At 43.1% G+C, this 18,154-nt stretch overlaps 1 protein-coding gene across 1 annotated transcript; it reads right to left on the reverse strand.

The window, feature by feature from the left end:
* Positions 1–4,758: 4,758 nt before the first annotated feature.
* LOC140670478 (toll-like receptor Tollo) lies at positions 4,759–15,474 on the reverse strand. Its single transcript, XM_072901086.1, has one exon. The coding sequence runs from the start codon at positions 14,985–14,987 to the stop codon at positions 11,007–11,009; it is 3,981 nt and encodes a 1,326-aa protein (XP_072757187.1). The 5' UTR covers positions 14,988–15,474; the 3' UTR covers positions 4,759–11,006.
* Positions 15,475–18,154: the final 2,680 nt, after the last annotated feature.

Below are 18,154 nucleotides of genomic sequence, written 5' to 3' on the forward strand. Positions count from 1 at the left end.
ATCATCCAATAAATTATTAATAACATTTATTTTTTCTTTTAGAAATAGGCTTTTCAAGAATTTATTAGAGAATTCTTTACTATACAAATATTAGTAATTATGTCTAAGAGTACATAAATTTTAAAAAATATTAATCGATTATAGATGCGTTGCGAAAATAAGATTTTAATCGAAAATCGATTGTATCTTAAATTTAAGGTTGAAAATTTTCAAAGAGAAATATATGGACACACACACTAATGTATGTACATATACACATGAAATTATCTATGACATAAATTTGAAATATGCATATTTAACAAAAACAATTTCGCACAAACAGCGGTTATAAGACACGATATTTATTATGCAAACGAAAATTGCATAGTTATGCAAATTTTTTTAAAATAATATATGAGTAATTCAAATAATATGAATTTGTGGTGCTTACCAATTTTATTCGTTTTTCAGTACAAAATTGCAAACATTTTCGCATCACTTCAAGATAAATAAAGTAAATATTCGAAAAGTGTCAAAATTTTAGGCCCATTATTTTTATACTTGCAATGAAATTTGATTAAAAAGTACGGTTTAAGGTGTAAATTGACAACGTTAACTTTATCCGTATTAGACACGTGTCTAAATCCCAGGAATAAAATTTGTCGTGTCGCGAGTAATTTCGAAAAATATAGAGGCTGTTGGCCAATATTTCTTAAATAAGTCGTGGCTGCCTGGAATAATACAACCGTGGGCAGAAGCGTAAGCCTCGAAAGTAAGTTTTGCTACGACATTCCACACAACTTTGCTCTTCCTTTCTCTCCTTCTCTTTCTCGCCATCTCTCCCTCGTGGACGAAAGAGGGCTCTTACATATTTATCCTCGGCCCGTGCCCTTGTCAAATGGACCGTTTTATTCAGGGAACATTCCGTCAGCCCTTCATCTCCCCGATTCACCCTTCGCGCCCTTTTGTCTTTCACAATTGGCACAATGTCCTCTTCCCCCCGACGATGCCCTTTTGGAGCATCCTTGACTCGAATAGAGATCTAGAGACGGTGGACAAGATAAAAGTTAAAAATTTAACGCAAAATTGCACTTTAATTCGCGACACACGTGACACATTCCCTGCCCTCGATTTTCTGACAATTATCCGCTACAATTAATAATCGACACGTAGGTTTCATGGTAAATAAATACAGTAAATGTTGCATTTGGACATGATCAAATTACTATTAATTAAATATTCACAGTGGCCACTTTTTCAAATTTATCGCGCGGTACATTTTCAATTAAACGTCACGCCTGATTTTCGGGGCGCTATTAGTTAACCGCTTATAAATTTCCCAGCGGAAAAGTGAATGACACCTGTGTGAAATGTCGGGGAAAATTCGTCGGTGATTCTTTCCTTCTTTTTTTTTTTTTTTTTTTTTTTTCTCCTCTCGACACACATGCCGTGCATTTTAACGGCGGAAAGTGCAATACGAACGTGCGCCGTAATAATAAACCAACACTCGGAAACACTCAGTTTGATATCATTGCTCGTGTAAACGTTACCCGGCCGCCATTAGCGTCCTTTATCTCCGACAAGTAAATTTCCCGGGACATTTATCGTCAGTGCTTATGGTTAACGCACTCAGTGTACGGGCAATACAAAGGTATATCTTTTAAGCTAATACTAATTAAGCGTCGTCGCGCTCATCTTTATTAGAGCTCGGATATAGATACCCTACTTAGGTTACCGTCCAACACACGTGCGCGGTTTAAGATATAATTTCACGGCATTATCTTTCTATCTATATATATCTAATCAGCCTTAACGGTCTTAATTTCCGTCGAATTTTGAGAATTATGACAAAAGTGGGATACAATTTTCTGCCCCAATGGCGATGTCAAGTTATTTATGATTCGTAAATTTGATTATACTTGAAAAAAAAAATATTTGTAAAAATGTGTAACATTTTTTATATGTGCTTAGAACATACTAATTTACGCAGCCGTTTATTGTTACTTTTATTACGAGCGTATCTTTGCTGTCAGCAGGACTGACTTCCAGAACGATTCATATTTATCGCTCGTTTATCTTTCAGTGTTGATTTTCCACGTCACTTATCATTCCCATTACAAGAAATATTTTCGTGACGGTCGCCTAATAAGCTATAACTTTAATGACTTTGGCGCCCCTATTATTCCTACACGAATTCGAGCTGTACTCGTAATAATGATTCACATGTCAAGCGAAACGTATTAGATTAGATTACATTGCAAAAGTTAATTCGAGTGATCGAAGATTTAACCTAACGTACGCAGATTGCAATCACGGAAATTAAATATCGCGGAAAATAATGCTCTTTTAGGCAGCGCATTATTTATTCGGAGAAAATTAGAAAATAATAGCATTCACATTTGCTTTTGTATTTTATAAATATTCTCGTAAATGGAGCGTCTCTTTAACATATATTAGCCTTGACACGTACAGAGCGAGGCCAATCAATTATATATTTGCTTTTTTTGGAAGAGCACAAGGAGGCAATATTTATTACACAGCTTTTGTTAAGTATTTTTCACATGGTCGATTCTCTTCGAATTGCTCAACGTATCGTGGATAATCTATCTTAATCAGACTTTACAGCGTGTATGCGCATAACGAGAGAACTTTTAGTTGCTACGTCAGCGTATTTTGTGTCGTAATATTATCGGTGCTATCAATAATTATAGAAAATTTCAAAGTTTCGCCGCGAGGCAACTCCGCGGTAACACGAGACACGCGTTACGACACACACGAAAGAAACGAAACGTTACGTTACGTTACGTTACGTTACGTTACGTTACGCCCCCTTCTCCGAGAAAACACGACGTCGCGCGATAAGATCCTCTTTTTGGCGACTGCTGTACAATGTATCCCTCTTCGCCCTGTCAGGATTTGGAAGTGACGGAATCATATGTGCATCTCTTTCTCTCTCTTTTGCTGCTTGACGGCCCGTTGTGGTGCAATCAACCCGAATAAGGTACGAAGAGAGAGAGGAAAGAAAGAGAGAGAGAGAGAGCGATGTGGGAGGAAGGACGAGGGTCGATAGAATGGGCACTTAATACGGAGTAACTCGTGTGTGATTCCTTGGCGTGATGCGACGATGACTGTCGAAAATCGACGTGGCGGAGAGAGGATCTGCCGGCGGTGTAATTGCCACAGAAATTGACACAGGGTCGGCGGGTCCGCGCGAGCGAGCGTGCGGACGGGCTCGTTTATACTTTTTAATCAAAGCAGAGGCTGTTATGCATTCGCGACAAGACGATTATTATTTATTTTTTGCTCGTTATCGTCCATCGATGTTATTTAGCGTTGCGTGTACCTATAACGAGCACGATGACTCTCTCTCTCTCTCTTTTTCTTTCTTTCTTTCTCTCTCTCTCTCTCTCTCGCCGTTATAAATCATTGAATATTATCTATGCGAACAGTTTGTAGCCGGCTGGGGCGCCAAAAAGTATCGCAAGAACGTAATAGACTTTCGGAACAAGAAGCCGATTTGCCGACGATTGTCGCGTTGCCGGCGAATAATTAATCCCGACGACCGCATTCTGCGAGACTAGTTTGTTATCATTTCTCTGACGCGGGTGAGTTCATTAATTTAGACGGTGAGACAATTCTAGACAATTCAATGAATAGGCAAGATTTGATAAGTTTTTAAAACAATCTACACGCGCGCATTTATTATTATTATTATTATTATTATTATTAAATAGTATAATTATATTTATTTATATAGATGTTATATATTTGTTATTTATTCGATCAAGTTTCAGTTGATATTTATTCGATTAAATATATCGTTGTCTTATCTTCCCCTTCGCTTTATCAATCTATACGTCTGCTTGGGGAGTAATTTTCATCCTTATTAAACTACTCGGCGATTCAATCGGCAATCAAAGTGTTCCTTTTGGCGATCTGTGAGACGCGCAGCTGCTATCTAAGAAATTACTTATCGTCAAGTGCAGTAAATTTATTTTGGAATCACACTAACCGTCAGGAAAGACGTTAGGCCGGTAAGGCGATTTGCTCCTTTTATCTCAGCTGGCGTTCCTCGTTTTCGATCCCGGGGCGAAAGAAAACTACTCACTTAAGATAGAGTATCTGCCTCTTACACGACCGAGTCGAATCGACGGGCTGCCGCTATCGCGACCGAGTGGCTGTCCTCGTGAGCGAGCACGTCATCGTTCTAATTAATTCCAACGCCCACGTTCGATTGATCAAGATATAGCGGACGGTGCAATTAGCGGCTCTTCCATCGAAGGCTGATTGATGCACCGGCGCCTCCGCTTCTTCCGTCGACCTGACGCAAAAAGACGAAAACCCGATAAGCCGCGTACTGACTTGTGCATTTTTGCGCCGTCCCGGAACGGTGCCTCTTATCTGTTCTTATAGTAATCGGTGTCAGCCATGTGGTAGAAAAACAACCAAGTGTCATTTGCATGTTGAAAAGTCTACGATCTCTCGTGTGAAAAAGAAATTGGGTCGAAATTAAGTATTATATATAGTAATTAAATATGCGTAGAAAAAAAATGTACATAACAATACATATGTACAGTACCGGCCAAAAATATTTTTATATTATTATATTTTTACATTATTATATTATTATATTATTTAATTTTTTATATTATTAAAATTAAGTTTTTATATTATTTTATGAAAAATATTTTATTCGGTAAGTTGTATTTACTATCCAAACATATATTATGATATTATAAATATCCATGTGCACTTTGAATAAAATTATACTCAAAAATCCTAAAGGTGATATATTTTTGGCCGGTACTGTATATAAAATATATTGAAAAAAAAAAAACATATGTGATAAATAAAATTAATACACGGTAAATAGTCGAGAGAAAGAAGATTCTGAGAAGGTTGCTTTAAACTCTTTTTTTTTTTTTTTTTTTTTTCAGGCTAATCGATCGTCATCGAGAAGACCTGTTCCAGAAAGATTAGCCATAAAGATGCATTTTTTTTCGAAATTACAAACATGTGCGCGTTCTTGTTTTATCGCGATAATTAATAGTCGCTACACGCGAGGGAGGGGATTTATTTGCGCGCGAGGGGCAAACGGGCAGCGAGAAACGGCCTCGTTCACACGAGCAGAACTGCTTAGCACACAAATCTTTTTGATAAACCGACAAGTGGCGGATCATGTTCGTGCGTACTCAGACGTGAAGCTGCCTTCCCGCGTTAAGCCGCGCATACCAAAATGACTAGAGCGTTTTCTGCGCGCGAACCGCTCGTGTGTGCGCGAAAATATCCGATTCAGCACATGAATACGTATATACGTCAAAGAGATGAGAAGAGAGAGAGAGAGAGAGAGAGGGCCGAGAAATAAGATATTTCTTACCTTAACAACAAGAGTACCGGTACTCCTCTTGAGCGGCCACGCAAGAGATTCTAGCGTAAATTGAATTGTAAGTTAATTTTCAATTGATCAATCGAGAATTATCCGGTGCGATTCTAAAGGATAGAGAGGAATGAAAGAAACTTCTAGGAATTAAATTTGCCTCTACGATAGCATTCTTTCTTTTTTTTTTTTTTTTTTTTTTTTTTTTCTCTACGCAGATGAGAGCCATGGATTTCGATGATATAACGGACAAAAGAGAAGGGGACTAATTTCGTTGTGACTTGAAATTTTCTGATACGCTGTAGTGAACAAGCGGCATGTCAGGTTTATTATTGTAACGCCGAGAGCCACATCTCTTCTAAGGCGTGGTCCCATATAGTTGCATTCGTAATCTGATAAAGATTGCCGAAGCACGCTTCCGGGCCTAATGAATCCATGTTATATGTTAATAAGCAACTGACGTCACTTAGACGAACGTCAAAGAGTTTAGGGACAATTAAATTGATGTATATATATATATATATGTATGTACCATATATACACGCGGTTTAATTTCCTTACGGATTTTGCTCAATATCCTTCAGCAACGTCAACCGCTCCGTGCGGATTTATCTTTCGTTCCGTTTCGAACGCAAATGCATTTCCCGACATCGATCCCGGCGTAGATTTCTCTCGGAATCAACTCGTGTTGCAATTGAATAATTATTCTCGGCGCGCGAGAGCAACATCGACGATTTGTCGCAGGTGCACCGCCCGTTTCGACGCACAACACACACGTGGCGTCTCTCTTAATTTAAACTCGTGGCGGCTAAAAAGAGATCGCGGGCGTGACACGCTTATAAACAAAGCGGGGAAACTCTATGAAAACAATAAAAAACGATCGTCTCGTCGCGGAGAGATTGGTGAAATATTTCCGGATAAACGACAAGTATAATTGTAACGTTGAAAATGAACCTTTACTGTTATTTTTGTTTACTTTCAAATCGTGCAGATAAGTCAATGTATTTTTCACTTGTTCGTCAATAGATAAAAGTGTTGAAAAAAAAAATTATATTTACCTTCTTTGATCTTTCTAAATAAAGACTAAATAAATAAAATGATAAATTTGAAAAAAATAATTCGCTTAAATTTATTATCCTACCATCATTCGTTTTTTAAGAATTAATAATACCGTTAAAATGATCCATCAGTAGAGACTAAAGTTAATATTTTTTAGCAACTTTTGATCTAAGTAGTTTTGTCTCCTCTCCAAGATAAAGACGTGGATTCTAATTCCGTTGGAAATTTGTAGACTATCGAAAAGTAGAGAAAAATCGAAAGAGAAGCTCGTTCAATTATCTCTTTTTCGTGCGGTGGTACTTTAATTATCAAACGCATCTACGCGCCGCGTAATTTCACTAGATATCAGCGAATCGTATTATTATACCATTCGCTATATACCGGTATCCTCGACTGGCGAATGTAATTTGCCCGAGAGCGTCCCGAAGTCGTAATGTCATTAGCCACGGTACGGCTCTTTTCTGGCATTCGTGTGGCCCACGGGCGTTCAAATATTTGAATCTTATACATGTATATATATATATTTAATATATATATATATATATATATATATATATATATATATATATATATATATACATATATATAGTGCATGCACCCGCGCTTCCGGGAGGGGTCGGGGGGAGGGGGGATGTTTCGCTCCACAATTTTCTAACGACCGCCTGCATCTCCACTAACGCTATTTAGTCGGCGCGAAAGACACGTGAACGCGACGCGATTTCCCGGTCGGTTCCTCTCTCTCTCTCTCTCTCTCGTTTTTTTTAAAGAGGCAATTTGCTCCCGACGGCGGAGCTCTAACTTATGTCACCGAGTTGCGTTTAAGCGCGTGACCTGGAACGGTAATGCGAGAGCCGGGAGGAAATCTCGAACACTTTTTACCAGCCGCGCACGAAAGCGATAATATTCGGCGGGGACGCTGTTAATATTTTTCTCTAGCTGAGAGTATATTTATACTCTCTCTCGCGGCGCCGAGTCTGTCTCGGGAGGAGAGGACGGGGGGGGGGGGGAGGACAATCGTCGCTATCGTTATCACGACTCGGCGGCGCGCTCGGTGGACCGCCCTGATAAAGGTGTTCCCGGTGTTGCACGTACGCACTGTATTTAAGGGTCGGCGATGCCTGTTCCAGATATCTTGATTTACGACATCACGAGGTGAGAAACCAGAAGGAATGCGCGATCAATTATTGTAACTGGCATTCTCTTACGTAACTTTATCGTTTCAATCCTCTTTTACAGAATAGATTTTTTTTTTTTTTTTTAAATACGTGTCATACTCTGTTACGTTATATCTATAAATGTTTAAAATAATTCGAGAGATATAATGTTACATATTATTTTAATTGACATAAATTATTTAATATTATTTTAATCGTTAAATGTTATTATCCACTTTAATTGACAATCACAACGTATCATAAATATTTTATTCTTAATTATTGGACACTAATGGTAGAAATTACGCTTGCTTACGTAATAATTTAGCGAGAAAATTCTTCTCTTTCTTCTTCCACTTTCGCCCGTCATAATCCAAATATTACACGACATGTGCGTCACAGTTTCCGTTTTTCCGCGCGATAGGAATTACACGGTAAATTATTCTGCGTCGCGTATCTTTTCCCCACCCCCTTTTTTTTTTTTTTTTTTTTGCCTTTCTCTCGAGTCGCCGTCATCGTTACTCAACACCCGACCGCATTCGCAGATCTGAGAAATAATCAGAAGGCGCGGCGAAGCACGTTTTTCACCGGAATACACAACGAAATCCCGCTGCTCGACAAAAGAATTGCTGTCCTCTCCTTTTTTTTTTTTTTTTTTTTTTTTCTTCTTTGAAAAATATAAACTAAAGTCGCTGAAGGCGATATTATTAATCGCAGCGCAAGATCGCACCAATGTAGGAAATATCCGAGAGAGATGTGGACCGTACGTTTTTTTTTCCCCCTAATACCGTCGACGTATACGTATGTATATTGTAATTGAATTTCAAATCTGCTCTACATACAAGCGTAATGTAAATTCCGCTATCGTCGGCGTGCTATCGATCAGGAAACGACTGTATAAATTTGCGAGATGCATTACTTCTTTATGTCAACAAGAGAATCTTTCGCTAATATTATATTTCTAATATTGAGACGAAATATCTCGGAAGCAGAAAAATATCTTCAATATTAATTATCCAATATATATCATGTATCTTGCATTATTAACGTCAGCTAACTTTACAATTGGAATCGGGAATTTTGTAGGATTAATTGAAAACGCGACGACTCTTTTCTTTTTTCTTTTTTTTTTTTATAAAACAAACGTGTTTATTTTCATGGTTCTTTGCTGAAATGGAAAGTTGCAATTAATTTAATACGTATTTAACAGACTGTGAATATATAATGCGTGTGATTCCGATGAGCGTATTTACAACAATATAGTATTAATTAGAATTATACACTCCTAAACGCGCGATTATAATTGAGACGTATCCACGACCAGTAACGTACGCAGCGCTGGTCTTTGGGATGTGTGTATATATTCGTGTGTGTGTGTGTGTGTGTGTGTGTGTGTGTGTGCGTGCGTGTGTACGTGTGTGCTCGGAAATGTGCAAGAGTATTTACAAAATTAGATACAATATTTACAGAGAGTTCACTTACGGACTAATAAGCGTTACGCGACCGTTACTTTATCAAGACAGTCGTGAATCTTTAGGAACAAACTTTCACGAGGCGTCTCTCTGCCTGTTTTCTTTCTGTCATTTAGCACTTGACGATTCGCTGTCAACCTCCCCCATCACGGATTATTGACGAACAAACGACAGGAATGGCATAAGGATGAAGCCTCGAGGCGGTTCCAAAGAAGTGTCAGTGTGCGCGAGGAACTTTATCATAAAATTTTGAGTTCTATATATATATATATATATTTATATACGAGAGAAAATATATTTTCGTACACGTGCGCTATCTTCATTTTATAATCGTTGAAAATTATTACTTGACAAATGTCTCACATGCGTTTCACCGTTCGAAATCTACCATGTAAGCCATGATTTCTTCAATATTTCGATGCCCGTTTAAAAATGGAAAATCAAATGAATAAAGAGCGAAAATACAATATATTTGTATATATTGTGCGCGTATACATTGCTTCGCTTCTCTCGCGTGTAATGTTATTCGAGCATCGACAAAAAAAAAAAAAAAAAAAAAAAAAAGATATAAATATTTGCAATTAAGTTGTCAAACGCATATAATACGGTTATATCGCTAATAAAGTAACATAAAGTATCACGTGTAGGATATAAAATAAATGCGCCCCGTCTCTCCAAGCGTATTTGAAATAAATATTTATATCAAGAGAACATTTTTTTTTTTTTTAACCTTTTACCCTTTGTAATAACGTTCTGATATTGTTGTTGCAATTGTTTTCCGTATGCTGTTCAATGATATGAAAAAGATGCTTTAGGAACAAAAAAGAAAATAATTAATATTCGCTAAATGATTGCGAATGAGCTGCCGACTATTTTCACTTATTATCATTATCATCGTTATTCACACAGATGTATACGTAATTCATCGTATTTGTGCAAGCCACAATAAAAATCCTATTGGTGAATTTACCGAGAGTTATGCCAATTAATGCAAATCGAAAACAGCACGATTCTAAACGGGAGAACTCGCTTGCGAAAGGGATCGCGAATAGCAAAATGACTTTAAATTAGAAATCCATTGGATCGCGATGAAACAAAATTTGCTCGATTGCGACCCACTTTCGGGCCTCGTCGACGATTTATCATGATTTGGCGAAATAAATTAATCAAAGAAGAGACGCGCGAAGGTGATTCGCACGCGGAAAGTATCAGAGAAGGAGATAGATGTACGTATGTACAAAAGTAAATTAATAGTCGCGCCTTAATTATACTCGCGCGACTATAAGTCTTGCTCGTTATTTATAAGTCAAAAAGAAAAGAAAAAAAAAATACGAAAAGGTAGAACCTAGATTCTCGCCATTATTTACAAGAGAAGAAAGCAAACCGCGTCGTCAAAACTCACGAGTTCTGCGAGCAAGTTTGAAACGTGGTAAGTATTTGGTCGTGACTTGGAAGAACGTTTGCGCAACGATATGAAAAAGTAGATACCGCGAGAATGGAATGAAGAGCGACCATCGTCTGTCCTGCCTCGGCTTTCGAAAAGGAAAGGTCAAGCCTATTCGTTAACTCTATTCGTCGTTACATTGATAATAAGCGCAAGGCATCGAATCGATTTCGTTTACGTATATATTACTAGACGCGCGCGTATCGCGCGTTTGCATCAGCTGTTTGATCCCGGATCAATGCTGTCGTCAACGGCGACGTCGACCGATTAAATCGGAAATACGCTGTACAAGTTCGGTCGCGTCGTGAAACATTTCTTTCTTTCTTTCTTTCTTTCTTTCGTTTTTTTACATCCCGAGCTGCTCGCGAGAAAACGAGAGAACAACCGGTTGCGACACGGCCGGGCGATCGCACCTCAGCGGCTACCGGAAACGAGACGACCGGAAGAGTGGAAGATAGAGGGGGAGAGAGAGAGCCGGTCTATCTCCTGCCGGATCGGAGCACGATCGCCGCCCTTCTGCGCTAGACGAAGTAAGTACGCGGATTGCCTGGATGCGCCGGGGCCAGGGCCTCCCCGGGTGGCGCGGTAGGTACCACTGGCGGTTCCGGTATCGTGCTGTAGAGATGGCTGCTTCTGGAGAAGAGACTGGCCGGCCGGCCGTTACCGGCGTGCAGTGTGCTGTAGCCATGCTGATGATGCGGATGATGATGCTGATGGTGCTGATGCTCGGCGCCGCTGTCCTCGTCCTCGGTACGGCTGGACGCTGAGCTGACGTAGGTGGACTGCGTGGGCGTCGGCGTGGGAGCGTGATGCACCGGCGCGACCAGGACGCCATTGGGCTTGGTCCACACGTCCACGGCGACGGACGGCGCCGCGGTGTATCGCGTCAGCGTGCGGTTGCGGTCGTTGACCTTCTTGCTGTCGCGCTGCCGCTTGTCAACCGAGTCCGGCATGGCGAATCTGAGCTTTTCCCAGAACCTCTTCTCGCCCCAGACCACCACCGTGCACGTTTGCAGCAGCAGTTGCAGCTCCGGATCCCGGGTAGGTGTTTCAGTGGCCAGCAAGAGAAGCACCCGGCGTTTCCGTGATGTCGGCCTGATGTTATCCAGCACGGTTCTTAGAGCGGCGCGGAACTCCACGTGCTGCCACTCGTTGGCGAGAAACACCGGCGAGAAGATGATGACGATGCGCCTGGCGGCGGCCGCGGCCGGCGGCAGCGCTTCTTGCGGCCTGGCTGGCGGCAGGTCACGCCAGTGTAAACAGAGCGCCAGGCCAGCCTGCTCCAACTCGGCTGCGAGGAATCTGGAAACGAAGTCCTCGTCACGCTCGCTGTAGACGATGTAGCCGTCGTACAATCGGTCCCTCTCCTCGTCGGGCGGTGCCGCCATCTTGCCGAGCCGCAGACCGTAACGCGCGTGGGCCCAGAGTCGTACGTCCTGACGAAAGACGAAGGCCAGGGCGACGAAGAGGCAAATGGCGATCACGGCTACTAGCGCGCCGGCGAGCAGCGGCACAAAGTTGTTGCCTAGCAGCGGAATCTCCTGGATACCGCGACTCACCGCCTCCGTGGATGGATCGCCGCATCGCAGCATGGCCTGGGCGAGAGTCTCGACGCCGTCGCGGCAGTACATCTTCTCCGGATCGCCGCGGTGCTCCGCGAGCCAGGCGCGTAATCGGGCGGCGTTTCCACACTCGCAGCTCCAGGCGTTACCTTCGAGCGCGATCCTGGTGCCGCCGCCGACGCTCGGCAGGGCCTCCCACGGTCGGAAATCGACGATACGATTGCTGTCGAGTCGCAACGTCTTGAGATTGTGCATCTTCTTGAAGGTCGTATTGCCCACGGTAGCGATGGCATTATGATCCAAATACAATTCTGACATATGATCGAGCTGATCGAACTCGAAACCTCGGAGTTCTCGTAACGCGTTGTCCTCGAGATGGAGGACGCGCAGCGCCTCGACGCCGTTGAATGTACGATTGTGTATGGCCGCGATGCCGCTGTTGTTGAGATACAGTACCTCCAGGCGACGTTTGCCGATGAAAACGTGGCTGCCGAGATCGCCGAGCTCGTTACCATCCAGGTAGATCTCCGTCGCGTCCATAGGCAATCGCTCGGGTACGTGCTTGTATCCAGCATTGGAGCAATCGACGACGTTGCTGGACCAGCTGTGATCGTGATAGCACGAACAATTGTCCGGACAGGTCATCTCGCAGTCGCACGCATCAAAGTCACAGCAGTGGCAGAGGGCGAAGCAGTGCGCGTCGTATCGACAGAGAAAGTCTTTGGGCTTGAGGGACAGCAGCGGACGTCGTGGCGTAGCGCGTACGTGCACCATGTTACACGTGACGGCGTCGAGGTCCATGACGCGCGGATGCTGACGAGGCCGAGCCATCTCGTTGATCCGCGGCAACCATTCCATGCTACAGTCGCAGAGGATGGGATTGTTGCCGATGTAAAACGCGGGCAGCTCCCGGTCGTCCGGTACCGTTTGCAGAGTCAAGGCGCCAATCTCCAGATTTCGAATTTCGTTGCCGTAGAGCACTACCTTGTCGAGATTCGGTTTTTGCTGAAACGTACCAGCCGCGACGCTTTGTATTCTATTGTCGTTCAGGAACAGCGTTTCCACGCTATCCGGCAGGTTGGACTCTGTGATGGTGGTGATTAGATTGTAACTGGCGTCCAGCATTTTTATTCGCAACGTGTTGCGCAGCATGTAGAAATCGCCTAGCTCGCTTATCTGATTGGCATGAATGTCTAGCCACTCTATGCTAATCGGTAGATGACTGTAGTCGAACCACAACAATTTATTATCGGACACGTTTAACCAGACAAGAGTCGACAGACTCGTGAAGGCGCCGCGGATCTCCGTCAATTTGTTCCCGTCCAGTCTTATTGCGCGCAACACTGAATTAGCGGAGAAGGCGCTCTGTTCCACGTGACGAATGATATTGTTCGCCAGATTGAGTACCTGCAACGCTGGCAAAGACGCGAACGCTTCGCGTGACACATTCTCCAGCTTATTGTCTACCAGTCGCAATCCGTAAAGCTCGTTCAAGCCAGCGAATGAGTCGTTGTCGATCCTCGATATATAATTGTTGCCAAGATCGAGAGTCTTGAGCGATCTCAGCACTCGGACGGCGTAGGGAACCTCCGCCAAAGCGTTCCCGCTTAGAGAAAGATCCTGTAGATCCGTGAGATTGGTGAACACATGTCTGTGCAGGCCGCGCAGCCTGTTGCTATCGAGGAAGAGCTGCTGGAGAGCGTCGAGGCCGACCGTGTGCGCCGGTTCAAATCTGATAATCTTGTTGTGAGACAACGTAAGAGTGTGCAAGTTGACGAGAGAGGCGAAGCAGCCGTCGAGCAGCGTGTCGATATTGTTATGCTCGAGCTTCAGGATCTGCAGATTAGACAGATGCTTGAAGACGTACGCGTCGATCCTCGTGAGGGCGTTGAACGACAGATCGAGATTAACGAGCTTAATCAGCCGCGAGAAAGTTCCCCGCTTCACCCAGTGACTGGTCAGCTCGTTGCCGCTGAGATCCAAATCGTGGAGCTGCTCGAGACTGTCGAGCAGCTCGGGCGCCAATACCGTGAGGGAGTTGTTGCTGAGTATCAGCTCTCTCAGTTGCTTGGTCTGAGAGAACAATTCGGGTGGCAGTGCGACGAGTCGATTGCTGGACATGTTGAGGACACGCAGGGATTCGAGACCGGCCAGAGCGTGGTCGCCCACAGCGGCGATCGCATTCTCCTGCACCTTCAGCACGCTCAGTCTACGCAGGCTGCTGAGCGCGCCGTCGAGCAAGGCACTGAAGTCGTTATTACTGATGTCGAGGATCTCGAGATTAGACGCGCAGGATTCGACCCGATCGGAGAAGTTCAGGGACCGGATGTCCTGTAACTTGTTGCGCGTCAGATTGAGCCACGCGAGACTCTGCTGTATCGGGCAGAACAGCTCCGACGGCAGCGTCCACATATTGTTGTCGGCAAGATCGAGACGCCGCAGGCCTGTCAGGCCGTGCAACGCGTCGCGATCTAGATCCAGAGTCATGGTCGACAGTAGATCGCCGTTTCGCGTTCGCAGCGATAAAACGTGAAGATTGTGCACCGAGGCGAACGCGCCGCCCGGCAGATACCGGATCTTGCAGGAGTCGACGCGCAGCTTGGCGAGTCGCGGCAACGGCGGCAGGAAATCGCCACCGTCGACAAACTGGCCCTCGTAGAAGGTCTCGTCGCTGCATTCCAATCCCAGAGACGTCACCGTGTCTGCCTGTATCGCCGACAGATTACCGATCAGACCAGGCACGTCCGCGATTGTTCTCACGCGGCAGACCAGCTCCTGCTCCCCATCTTCGCCATCGTCCTTTCTCCATTCGCAGCCACTCGGTGCCTCGAGACTCGTAATGCTGCGCCCGTGCACCGTACACAGAAGCGTGCACAGGACCACCACCACGACGACGACGACGACGACGATCGTCGACGTTGGGGCGCGACGGCTATCCATCCCGGAACGACCGGTCCGTCCCGCTGATCGCACCTGTGGCCGGAAGATAGTCGCGCGGGTGGCTCGAATATAGACGCTCGCACCGTCACGCACTCATAGTCACCAGCACTCGGTTGCGTTTTAACCGCCCTTCTCACACTCCCCGCACGTTGTAGCGACACGACGATCGCGAGTGGAAAAAAAAAAAAAAAGTATAAGGGAAAAAAAAGCCAACGGGACTCTTCCTCGCCGTCGGCGAGAAACACACTCTTCACACCGTCGACAACACTGACAACCACGATGATCTCGTGATCCGCTCGCGCGAATCGACCAGACACCGAACGCTCATTCCTCGACGCGATCAAGTATCCTTCTATCCAACGGTGCGATGATTATGCACGACGACCCGGGTGGCGGCGACGACGACGACGGCGGCGACGGCTACTACAATCCGGGGAGAACGACATTCCACCGCGGCGGTCGGAGTGCAACTGAGTCCGTGTCGTTCTATCGACGATCACGGCGTACCCCGCATAACTAGCGGCATGCGGTTCCCCTCCACCGGCGCGTTAGCTCCCACCAACGTCCACGTCGTGCCCCTCCACGTTTCTCCTCACAATCGGCACCGAGACCCGAGACACAGAGACGAAGGTTGGCTGCCTCTGCCTCTGCCTCTGCCTCTGCCTCTGCCTCTGCCTCTGCCTATGCAACAAACCAGCTGACTGACAACGCTACTTACTAGGTAAACACTAAACTAGTTCCTAGACGACCGGTACGCATTTATCAAGCGGTTTCTCTCTCCTTTTTGCTCTCTTTTTCTTTCTCATCCTTCCTTCCCTTCCCTCCCTAGAACGAGTACTTCTCTCCTCCCCAGGCGAGGATCTTTCGAACCCTCGGGCCGCGCACTGTCCTCATCCTCTGTCTAATAGGCAACGAGCATCGTCCCGGACGAACTTTTTATGGTCTAAACACACTCGGTTTTCTCCCATGAGTGATGATTCGTTATTTTTTTTTTTTTTTCCGATTCTGTGGTCCGCATCTTCGGCTCGCTTTCGCCAGAGCGTTCCCGAGAGCATTCAAGAACTGCCTCGACCGTTGTTGCATGATCAAGAAAGATTTGTTGCATCTTCGTTGCGGAAACGTGAGCGGGTTACTCGCGAGAAAGTTTCGTAACGGATGCGGATAAATTTTCCAAGTTTTTCGAGTTTAAACGCTATTTCGAGCGCTCCTGCTACGCATGCGATAACACTATGATTACACGCATTGCTCGATCGAAGATCGATAGTATCGGCAATAATAACGAACTCGTTTTATAAATTACTGACTAGTAGGCGACGAATGAGTAATGAATCGATATCAGCCAACGAGTTTCGGAATTAAAGTTTCGTACACTGAAAAAAAAAAATTAGTTGTACGAATTAAATTTGCCAACAATTGTTTAGTTGCTCTAAAAAAGATATTATTAAATTAAACCTTTTTTTTGGCACTTAAAAAATTGTTGAACTAAATAATTATTGGCATTTCGTTCGTACAATCACTTTTTGTCTATAATATAATTGCTACATTTTCCTTCCATTAAAGTTTATCCGAAACTATTTTGAAAATAATAGCCTTGCAATTTTGCATAGTATTCGAAAAAAGAAAAAAGCAGTTGCATTTGTATACGGAAACACGTCTCCCATCAAAGGGCAAAGGGTAGCTACCTCCAAAAGTGAGTGAGACTTTTGCCGCCATCTGAGTTTTAGCTAGTGAACTGAAACAGGCTTTTAGATAATGATAGTACTTTTACCTACGCTTTACACGTGCTACTTTGATATTTTAAAAACTAGATGTTACAAAATGTGTATGTGAAAAGAGGGAAGAAAAATGCGTAAGTAACTTCATGCCTTCAACTAATTTATATGTAATACATACCTATTTTTCCAGTATTCTATTATTTTTACATGAATTTAATAGACGTACACATATGTATGCATTTATTAATAATAATAAATTTAAAGAGAAAAATATGTTTATTATATTCTCTGAATATGTGTGGAAAATTTGAAGAATGAGAATAAAATAAAAATTTACCATGATTTGAATTTTTTCCCTTCTCTGTACGTCTGCTATTCTCTATAAATTGTTTATAATTTCTATAATTTTACAATTTTAATTTCTCAAATTTCTGATCTCTATATCAATACCGTTGTATAGTATTATATTTCAAATTTTTTAATAAATTTAATATATGTACGCTTTTTTGAAATATTACGACCTAGAGAGAGTAGAACTACAAGTCATTATATATTTTATAACAACTGCAGAAGAGAAGCGATTAATATAAATATTAATTCTCTAAATAACCCATTTTTCTCTTCATAAAAGAAAACTATTAATTTATAGATCGGACAATAACAACATTCTATCTAAATTAGAAACTGGGTTACGCTTGGAAATAAAAAAAAAAAAAAAAAAAGAGAGATTGTTAATTAAAGGATTAATATTCACGTGCGAGCGATACTAAATGCATATTCCTGAACGTCTAACTTTTCCTTCAACTTATATCCTGAGCGACGGCTCTTCATCTGTCGCGGTGTAATAGTGTATATGAGATGATGAATCACGCGAGTATGCTAGATGTGAACGTGCGGGATTATAAATTCGAAGTCGTACACCGTGCGCGCTCGCGTACTCGCGATGACGGATGGAGGCATTCATGGATTTAAACATACGGGGTTTCCACACTTCATTATGTATTTACGGCTTGTCAGCGTGATATCATTCCCTCGTCACTCCCGCCGAGGAACTGAAACCGCGCGTCGCAATTGGAATATTTTATCAGTGTGATTAACGGGTTTTTTTTTTTTCTCAACCCTCGTGTCCTTTATACCACGTGCATATTTTCATTTAGCGTGAGATTCAAGCATGAGCGGTTTCTCTGAATCACATTCGAATCCTTATATCGATTTCCACGTGATTTCTTATTTTTATTATTTCTTTAAGTAAAGTAGGAATCCATGTACGTTGGTAAAATATTTAATACCAAATATCTAAACTAGTAGAGATAACGTGCCAAAAAAATTGATAGTCATAAATAAATGAGTTTTTCTCTTCATGAAAATATCGGAGAAATAATTTAGACGATGGATGACAAAGTCTTTGAGTTATCCGCGAGAGAATGAAAGATCTAAATAACCGTGCAAGCC

The sequence above is a fragment of the Anoplolepis gracilipes genome, chromosome 10 (assembly GCF_047496725.1).
Source record: "Anoplolepis gracilipes chromosome 10, ASM4749672v1, whole genome shotgun sequence".
NCBI lineage: Eukaryota > Metazoa > Arthropoda > Insecta > Hymenoptera > Formicidae > Anoplolepis > Anoplolepis gracilipes.